This window comes from Dipodomys ordii, unplaced genomic scaffold (genome assembly GCF_000151885.1).
Source record: "Dipodomys ordii isolate 6190 unplaced genomic scaffold, Dord_2.0 Scaffold35, whole genome shotgun sequence".
NCBI classification, from domain to species: domain Eukaryota; kingdom Metazoa; phylum Chordata; class Mammalia; order Rodentia; family Heteromyidae; genus Dipodomys; species Dipodomys ordii.
In genome coordinates, this window is record NW_012267251.1 from 530631 (window position 1) to 540419 (window position 9789).

At 63.9% G+C, this 9789-nt stretch overlaps 1 protein-coding gene across 2 annotated transcripts; it reads left to right on the plus strand.

Annotated features, from left to right (window-relative positions):
• The first annotated feature begins 537 nt into the window (after positions 1 to 537).
• On the plus strand, positions 538 to 8322 carry Psen2 (presenilin 2). 2 transcript variants are annotated; one of them, XM_013017537.1, is made up of 10 exons: positions 538 to 691; positions 1103 to 1314; positions 1859 to 2000; positions 2493 to 2560; positions 3051 to 3271; positions 4727 to 4825; positions 5986 to 6069; positions 6267 to 6368; positions 7852 to 7970; positions 8103 to 8322. In XM_013017537.1, the coding sequence occupies exons 1-10, from the start codon at positions 551 to 553 to the stop codon at positions 8256 to 8258; spliced, it is 1344 nt and encodes a 447-aa protein (XP_012872991.1). In that variant the 5' UTR covers positions 538 to 550; the 3' UTR covers positions 8259 to 8322. The 2 variants fall into 2 exon arrangements, with proteins under 2 accessions (XP_012872991.1, XP_012872992.1); XM_013017538.1 differs by lacking the exons at positions 538 to 691; positions 1103 to 1314; positions 1859 to 2000 and having other exon boundaries at positions 2011 to 2560; positions 3051 to 3132.
• Positions 8323 to 9789: the final 1467 nt, after the last annotated feature.

The window sequence follows — 9789 nt, forward strand, 5'->3', positions numbered from 1 at the left end:
ACCCCAGGTGTCGGAACAGCCTGTGGAGTTCACACTGATCACCCCAGGTGTTGGAACAGCCTGTGGAGTTCACACTGATCACCCCAGGTGTCAGAACAGCCTGTGGAGTTCACACCATCACCCCAGGTATCAGAACAGCCTGTGGAGTTCACACCATCACCCCAGGTATCGGAACAGCCTGTGGGGTTCACACCATCACCCCAGGTGTTGGAACAGCCTGTGGGGTTCACACCATCACCCGGAGCCCAAAGCCATTTTTGCCATATAGTACTAGCTCCCAGGTGTGTGCTGATCGATTGACTGAATGAATGACCAAATGCCTTCATAGTTCAGATTGCTCCTGGGTTTTCTGATGGACATTTTGCCCCTGTGCCACAGCGGCTCGGGTGGGTCTGGGACCCATCTTAACAGCAGTCACTGGGGTGTGTATTGGAAGTTTGTCACGAGCAGCCCCTTTGGGCGGGTCTTCCGCCTCCTTCCAGCGCCCTTTGCCTGGCAGGGAGGTGGAATCGGCTCCTCTGCCCCTTTCCTAGGCACTTCCCAGGGGGCCATGTTCACCTTCATGGCCTCCGACAGTGAGGAGGAAGGGTGCGACGAGAGGACGTCCCTCATGTCTGCGGAGAGCCCCACGCCACGCTCCTGCCAGGAGGGCCGGCGCGCCCTGGAGGACGGGGAGAGCTCTGCGCAGCGGGTAGGCCCCCCAGCCGCCCAGGGCCTCCAAGTGGACGTGTGCCTGCCCCTCCCAGCCCGAGCCCCTCCTTCCAGATGAGCTCCTCCAGCCATAGCCCCTCCTTCCAGATGAACCCCCCCTCCCAGCCCGAGCCCCTCCTTCCAGATGAGCCCCCCCAGCCCGAGCCCCTCCTTCCAGATGAGCCCCCCCAGCCATAGCCCCTCCTTCCAGATGAGCCCCCCCAGCCATAGCCCCTCCTTCCAGATGAGCCCCCTCCCAGCCCGAGCCCCTCCTTCCAGATGAGCCCCCCCAGCCATAGCCCCTCCTTCCAGATGAGCCCCCTCCTGCTTGTCTGTGTGCTGTGGGCAGACTTCCTGCTTCTGCTTGGAAATGGTCAGGCCTCACTCCGCACATGCACTGTGGTTTCCCCAGAGGGTCCGGGAGAGCGAGGACTGCGAGGAGGACCCTGACGGCTACCTCTGCAGCGGGGCCCCGGGGCGGCCGGCGGGGCTGGAGGAGCAGCTGACCCTGAAGTACGGGGCGAAGCACGTGATCATGCTGTTCGTGCCGGTCACACTGTGCATGGTGGTGGTGGTGGCCACCATCAAGTCTGTGCGCTTCTACACCGAGAAGAACGGACAGCTGTGAGTCGGGGCCTGCTCCGCGGCCACCGCGGCCTCTGCGGCTGCACGGCGCACCTGCCTGGGGTGCTCTGAATGCCCCTCCTCCTCATCTGTGTGGGGGCTGAGCCCAGGCTTCACCCAGGGGCCAAGCACTTGGCATGCAGGCCAGCCGGTGCTGCCCAGGGAGGTGTCAGGAGGGCTTCACAGCCACCAGCATCCAGGCTGGAGGGCAGGCCTCTTGCCGGGTGTGGGCGCTGCGGCCGGCATTGCAGGAGTCCCGGCCAGGCTGGGCCTGGGGGAAGGTGCATGTGCCTGCAGGGTAGGGTTACGTGGTGCGAGAGCCATTTGGTTGTGCTGTCCAGACCCTCTGCCTCCTGGTCCGGCCCTCACGCAGAGCCCCGTAACTGTCGGGAGGCTGGGAAGTGGGCCGGGGCTCGGGGCCTGCTCCCCAGCATGGCAGCTCTGCTGCCAGGCCCCAGCCAGCCGGGCTGTCCAGAGCAGAGCTGGGACGCCGGGGGTGGGTGCTGTGCCGCAGCCAGGCGCTGAGGGCCCCTCTTGGCCTCAGCATCTACACGCCCTTCACCGAGGACACGGCCTCCGTGGGGCAGCGCCTGCTGAACTCCGTGCTGAACACGCTCATCATGATCAGCGTCATCGTGGTCATGACCGTCTTCCTGGTGGTGCTCTACAAGTACCGCTGCTACAAGGTCAGCCCTGCGCCGCCCCTCCCTGTGAGCCCCTGCCCTTCCTCCAGCTCCCAGGGTGGTTTCAACATCTGTGGCCCCCACCCCGTCCCCATCACAGCCTCCCCAGCCCCATTTCTCCTCCTGGGATGAGGGCCGGCTTCCTTCTCTACCTCCATGGCTGGTTTAGGCCGCCCTGGCCCAGCACCACCCCTCCAGAGACGCTGGAGGGGGAGGCAGAGGCCTCTCAGCTGGCAGTGTGGCATGGGTGGCGGGAGGGGTGTCAGGAGTCAGTGTCAGAGGCTCCAGCTTGTAAGCGGGGTGGGGGCAGGGCAGAAGGCTGCTTGCTTGGGACAGAGCCTGAGGTGGGGGTGTTCAACTTCCTCTGCTCATCCTGGCTTGGGAAGCCGTACTGGGAGCCTGGAGTTCGGAGAGATGGGCACCTTGTCCCGGGGACCTGGGGCCCCAGGGTGGGGAAGATGGACGCCTGTGCAGGCTGCCCTGTTCTCTTGTCAGTTCATCCATGGCTGGCTGATCATGTCCTCCCTGATGCTGCTCTTCCTCTTCACCTACATCTACCTCGGGTGAGTGCAGCCGCTGAACTGCGGGGTCTCTGGGCTCTCTCCTGGCCTCATACAGCACCGAGGAGGAGAAGGGTGGCTACTGGGTGCCAGTGCTGGCCTCCAGGTCTGCCTGCCCTGTCCCCAGGCCCTGCCCTGTCCCCCAGGCTCCTGTCCTCCAGGGCTCGGCTGGGAGTGGACTCTTCGAGCTCCCGGTTTAAAACAAAGCCATCGTGGAGGGGTGGTCTGTGGGTGCCAACTGGGTGGAAACCCCTCAGAATTTGTATTTCGCTTTTGGGCTGAGCTGGGTGCTTCCTGGTTGAGGGGCCCGCTGCCCTGCTCTTTTGATCTGGGATGGCGGCCTGACCGGGCCAGGGAGGCAGAGCAGGGAGGAGTTCTGCAGGAGTCTTCCCTGTGGCAGGTCTGCCCCAGGGCAGCGCACCCATTTTCTCCCCAGCCAAGGGGGAGGGAGTGGGCAAGCAGGCAGATTCCAGCCCTCCGCCTCCGGCTGCAGGGAAGTGCTCAAGACCTACAACGTGGCCATGGACTACCCCACGCTCTGGCTGACGGTGTGGAACTTCGGGGCGGTGGGCATGGTGAGCGTCCACTGGAAGGGGCCCCTGGTGCTGCAGCAGGCCTACCTCATCATGATCAGCGCGCTCATGGCCCTGGTGTTCATCAAGTACCTTCCGGAGTGGTCCGCCTGGGTCATCCTGGGCGCCATCTCGGTGTACGGTAGGCGGTGGGCAGCAGGCTGGGTGGCGGAGGCGGTGGTGGTGGTGAGGCCAGTTTCTCCTGTTGCACAGGAGGTGTGGAGATGCCTTCTCAGGTGCTCCGGGAGAAGACGCAGGTGCCCACACTCGGTGCCCATTGCTGCTGACCTTCACTGGGCACGCATGTGCACACACACACACATGCACACACGCATGTGCGCGCATACATGCATGCACACACGGTTGCTGCGTTGCTGCTGACCCTCACTGGGCACGCATGCGCACGCACGTGCACATACGCATGCACACACACGCATGCACGCACACACACGCATGCATGCACACACACATGCACACACGGTTGCTGTGTTGCTGCTGACCCTCACTGGGCACACATGCGCACGCACGCGCACACACACATGCTCACACACATGCACGCACACACGTATGCACGCACACACGCATGCACACACGGTTGCTGTGTTGCTGCTGACCCTCACTGAGCACGCATGCGCACACACGCACACACACGCACACATACATGCACACATGCATGCACACGCACACACATGCGCGCACACATACATGCACACACACATGCGTGCACACACACGGTTGCTGCGTTGCTGCTGACCCTCACTGGGCACACACGCACGCACACACACGCACGCGCGCGCACACACTGTTGCTGCATTGCTGCTGACCCTCACTGGGCATACATGCACGCACACACATGCACGCATGTGTACACACACACACGGTTGCTGCGTTGCTGCTGACCCTCACTGGGCACACATGCACACACACACGCATGCATGCACACACACATGGTTGCTGCTTTGCTGCTGACCCTCACTGGGCACACATGCATGCACACACACGCACGCACGTGCACACACACACGGTTGCTGCGTTGCTGCTGACCCTCACTGGGCACGCATGCACACACACATGCACGCACACACACACTCATGCACGCACACACACGGTTGCTGCGTTGCTGCTGACCCTCACTGGGCACACATGCACATACATACGCATGCACGCACACACACATGGTTGCTGCGTTGCTGCTGACCCTCACTGGGCACACATGTGTGCACACACACGCATGCACGCACACACATGCACACACACGCATGCACGCACACACATGCACACACATGCACGCACACACACATGCATGCACGCACACACACACACACACACGGGATACCTGACTCGCCGAGAGCTGCCAGCTCCTCCCGATGAGCCACTGCTCAAAACCACTGCTCCTCATGAGCCCCGCTACAAGGCGAAGGGACTGGAGGCTCAGAGAAGCCCGTCCTCTGGGTCAAGGTGCACAGCTCTAGGCCCTGGCCGAGAACCAGTGTTTTGGGATCCCAGCCCGTTTGGAGAGCCCACCCAGGCCCCTGGGGCGAGGGCTGGCCCTGGGGACTGTTGGGAGCCATCTGACAGGGTGTCTTTGTGTGCCCAGACCTCGTGGCTGTGCTCTGTCCCAGAGGGCCCCTGAGGGTGCTGGTGGAGACGGCGCAGGAGAGGAATGAGCCCATATTCCCAGCCCTGATCTACTCATGTGAGTGCTCCGCCTCAGCCCAGCGGGGAGGCTGGCAGGCAGCCTGTGGTGGGGTCATGAGGCTTGGCCATGGGGTTGTCTCAGAGTTGACAGGAGATACCCTTTCCCTGCCTGAGGCTTTGGTGCCCCACAGGGGTCCCCACCTTCAGCGTGAGAAGGGGGAGCCCAGGCGGACTGCAGGTGCAGGCCGTGGCCGGATGAGCCTTCCAGCTCCGAGCAGGGCGCTTGGCGGAGGGGAGGCCTTGTCCCTGGAGCGGCCTGGGCAGCAGTAGGGCTGGGGGGCTGGGAAGGGCGCTCCCATCACCCCGGGCTTGGGGTCCCGCCCAGGGACGTGGGCGGTGTGTGGGTGGCCGTGGGTGGTGAGGTACAGCTGTGTTCTGGAGGCCTTGGGTTGTGGATGAGGGGTCATGAGTCAGGGCCGCGCCAGGGCTGGGCGGGCAGCTGGGGGCCACCACGGCTGGGGAGCAGGTTGGCAGGCAGCCGGGGCTCCTGGGCAGCCTTGGGGACAGGGCTGAGTGTGCAGTGTATGCTGGACATCCAGATGGAGCCTGACCTCAGGAAAGGCCAGACTGGAGAGAAACCATTGCGTTAGCCTAACCCTGGAGCCCAGCCCCTCTTCAGGGTGTCTGTCTGTAACAGGAACGGAGTTAGGACTCGCAGTGTTCAGCAAGGCCAGGAACAGGGTGCCCTGAGGTCCATCTGTGAGCGATGGACACAGTGTGATAGACAGTGGTCGGCGTTGGGAAGGAAGGAGGTTGTGGTCTAGCCCGAATAGCAGCCCCAGCACATCAGTGATAGAAAGACACGCCGCGTGACCTGCCCCCCGGGGTAGTGGGAGCCAGCAGAGCAGAGCTGAGGAAACAGGGCTCCTGGGGGTGGTTTTGGGGAGCTCCTGAGCACCACTGAGCTGCACGTTCAGAACGCTACATGTAATGATGCTGTTTTTACAGTTTTTAAAGACCCACCTAGTTTACCACACTGCTTACAGATAATAATAACCATTGTCTTCGGCAGAGTTGTTTGTGAGGAGTGAAGAAAAGACAGGAAGCACCCCCGCCATGCCCGGCTGGCGACCGTGGCCCCTGGCTGGGTGGGCTGGGGCTGAGTGGGGTGGGCGCCCCGCCGGGCACTGCCTGAGGCGGCCCTGTCTCCCTCCCCAGCCGCCATGGTGTGGCCAGTGGGCATGGCCAAGCTGGACCCCTCCTCCCAGGGTGCACTCCAACTCCCCTACGACCCAGAGATGGGTGAGTGTGGGTGCAGGGCGGACCGCCTGGCCTGCCGGGCAGGGGTGTGCCGTGGCTGCGCTGTCTCCCAGATGACTCAGGTGACTTGGTCCACCGGCGGCCCTGACCGTGGTGCCCGGCCTCGTAGGAGGGGGAGGGAGGCAGTGGAGCCCTGATCCGCCTTTGTCTCTCCCGCCACGGCACCCCGATGGCTCCAGAGGAAGATTCCTATGAGGGCTTTGCAGAGCCTGCGTATCCTGAGGCCTTTGAGCCACCCCTGCCTGGCCTTCCTGGGGAGGAGCTGGAGGAAGAGGAGGAAAGTAAGGTGCCCGTGCGCGCGCCCGGGGTCTGCTCCCACAGGGTGGGCGGGCGGGTGAGCGGGCCCTGAGGTCCTCACGGGTGGGGCTGGCCCTGTGAAGAGCCCGCGGCTGGCTGCGCCCCTCCCCCACTCCCTTCCAGGCCCTGGGTGGCGGTGTCAGGTGCACGGTGTGTCTGAGCTCTGTCTGGGACCCTGGGTGGGAGTCGGGTGTGGGCGCTGTGGGCCAGTCCCTGCCTGGCCGCACGTGCTGAGCGCTGGAGGCCGTGGGTGCTGGGGAGCCGGGCAGAGCTCTGGAGTGCGTCCTGAGGAGCTGAGCCTGGCTGGCGGGGAGCCCAGGAGGTACCCCACAGCCCAGCTAAAGGGCCAGGCGGACCCAGACTCTGCGCACAGCGCAGCAGCCCAAGGCCAGGGGAGGCCTGGGCCTGAGGTCTGGGCCCTGAGCAGGACTGGGGCCTGACCTGCAGAGTAAAGGTAACGCCCCTCACTGGGCCCTGTGGGCTGGGAAGGGTGGCCACTTCTGGAGGCTCCCAGGCAGCAGGCCTCACCCCAGCTTCCTGTCCTTGGGGGGGGTCAGGGAGGGGGGTCTACAGCAGACAGCAGGCCTCACCCCAGCTTCCTGTCCTGGGGCGGAGGGGGGGATCAGGGAGGGGGGGTCTGCAGCAGACAGCAGGCCTCACCCCAGCTTCCTGTCCTGGGGGGGGGTCAGGGAGGGGGGATCTGCAGCAGACAGCAGGCCTCACCCCACCTTCCTGTCCTGGGGGGGGCCAGGGAGGGGGGTCTGCAGCAGACAGCAGGCCTCACCCCAGCTTCCTGTCCTGGGGGGGGCAGGGAGGGGGGTCTGCAGCAGACAGCAGGTCTCACCCCAGCTTCCTGTCCTGGGGGGGGATCAGGGAGGGGGGTCTACAGCAGACAGCAGGTCTCACCCCAGCTTCCTGTCCTGGGGGGGCAGGGAGGGGGGTCAGCAGCAGACCCCAGCTTCCTGTCCTGGGGGGGGCAGGGAGGGGGGTCTGCAGCAGACAGCAGGTCTCACCCCAGCTTCCTGTCCTGGGGGGGGATCAGGGAGGGGGGTCTACAGCAGACAGCAGGTCTCACCCCAGCTTCCTGTCCTGGGGGGGCAGGGAGGGGGGTCAGCAGCAGACAGCAGGCCTCACCCCAGCTTCCTGTGGGGGGGGGGTTATGGAGGGGGGTCTACAGCAGACAGCAGGCCTCACCCCAGCTTCCTGTCCTGGGGGGGTCTGCAGCAGTCCTCTGTCATCGTATTCTCACCCATATTTCACAAAGTTCTGAGTTGAACCCCCCCCCTCCAGTTTACGCTTAGCTCTGGAGCCACACCTGCTCCACCCACCCTCTTCCCCAGGGCTGCCCACCCTCTTCTCTATCCCCAGCCCTTCCCAGGGCCGCCCACCCTCTTCTCTACCCCCACCCCTTCCCTGGCCGCCCACCCTTGTCCTTTGTGTGGCTTCCTCCTCTCCCCCCTCACACAGGGGGCGTGAAGCTGGGGCTGGGAGACTTCATCTTCTACAGCGTGCTGGTTGGCAAGGCGGCAGCCACTGGCAGCGGGGACTGGAGCACCACGCTGGCCTGCTTTGTGGCCATCCTCATTGTAAGTGGGGTCCTGGAGCCCGCATGGGGGCGGGCAGACCCCCCCCCCGCGTGGGATGGTGGACTGAGCCCAGGTGGGTGGGCCTGCCCTCCCTCCTGGGCACACAGAAGGCATCTCCCCGGCATTTCGCAGGGCTTGTGTCTGACCCTGCTGCTGCTGGCCGTGTTCAGGAAAGCGCTGCCAGCCCTCCCCATCTCCATCACCTTCGGCCTCATCTTCTACTTCTCCACGGACAACCTGGTGCGTCCTTTCATGGACACGCTGGCCGCCCACCAGCTGTACATCTGACGGGACCTGCCTGGCCGCGCCCGGCACAGGTGCACACGGCAGCGCGCGCGCGCTCGTGTGTGTGTGTGTGTGTGTGTGTAAGTAAGACTTCTTTCCACAAAAGAAGAGGAAGAGCCGGGCACGGGCGGCTCACGCCCGTCATCCTAGCGATTCAGCAGGCTGAGATCTGAGGATCTCAGTTCAGAACCAGCCCTGTCAGGAAAGTCGTGAGACTCTAATCTCCAATTAACTACCAGAAAACCAGAACTGGTGCTGTGGCTCAAGGGGTAGAGCGCTTGCCTTGAGCTGAAGAGCTGAGGGACAGCGCCCAGGCCCAGAGTTCAGGCCCCACGACTGACAAAAAACAAAAAGAGAGAGGAGAAGGAGGGAAGCAGAGGCGGCTGTGTGGTGCGGTTCTGTCGCGAGCCCCGGGCTGTGTGAGCACCGGGCGCGGTGCGAGGCAGGCCGGAGCTGCCGAGCTGGGTGAGCCTGGGGACCGGCCTTCCCCCCAGAGTGGAGGAGGGCGAGGGACCAAGGCGAGGGACCGGCTCCTGGCCAGCAGAGCCCTGCGTGCGGCCTGATGTTGCTGCTGCTTTAGTGTCTCTGGACCCTTGTCTCGCAGCCCCGGCTGGGAAGCAGCTTCCCGTGAATCTCAATAAACAGATGCTTGTCGTCCAGGGTCTGCAGCTTTTCTTGTGGGCTTTTGGCCTCTCCCACTCCTGAGACCCCAGGCCCTAGAGGGTGGGGGTTCTGGTGGGGAGAAGCTTGCCTCCCGCCTCCTGCAGTTTAACCAGAAAGTTCCCTAGGCCCAGGCATCAGGAGTGTGTGCAGGCGGCTCCAGGCTGGGGGTGCCCGGCTCTGGGCCTGGCCTCGGTCCCGGGCAGCGTCGAACGCGGACATGTTGCCAGATGCCGGGATCCTCAGCGGGAGCCGGCATGCCCAGCCGGGAGAGCCGGGCTAAGAGCGCCTCTCCTGCCCTGGCATCGGCCTGTGAGTGGGGATGGTCAGGCCACCTCTGCCCGGCCACTTCCGGCCATAGGCTGCGCTTGCAGAAGGGCCTCCAGCTGGAGGCTGGCACCTGTGGAGGAGTCTACTGAGGAGGTGCCTTGAGCCCAGCAGAGGGAGGGGTGTGTGTGTGTGTGTGTGTGTGTGTGTGTTTGCAGCGCAATGACTAGCCCACTCTCTGTTGGGTCTTCGTCCGTCTTTGGACGGACGGGGTCCGAGGAGAGGTACGTGCGGCTGCTCGCCCGTTCCCCAGCCTCCCTTAGCCCAGTAGCCCAGGAGACAATCAGAGGCAGCCGGAACTCGTTTATTAACGGGGAGCATCCCCTTTTTAAAGCAAAAGACTGCGTGGGAGGAGGGAAATGGGACCAACCAATCACTGAAAGGCCACACCTTATCATGCACCCAAGCTTCTGTGAGATGTTTACACACTGAACCTAAACAAATCCAGCGCTGCCCCCTCAACTTCCTCTCAGGGCCATCTTTGCTATCTGTGTCCCCCACAACTCTCCTTTGTGTTTAGGCCTTGAGCCCGGAGTTCCCAGCGGGG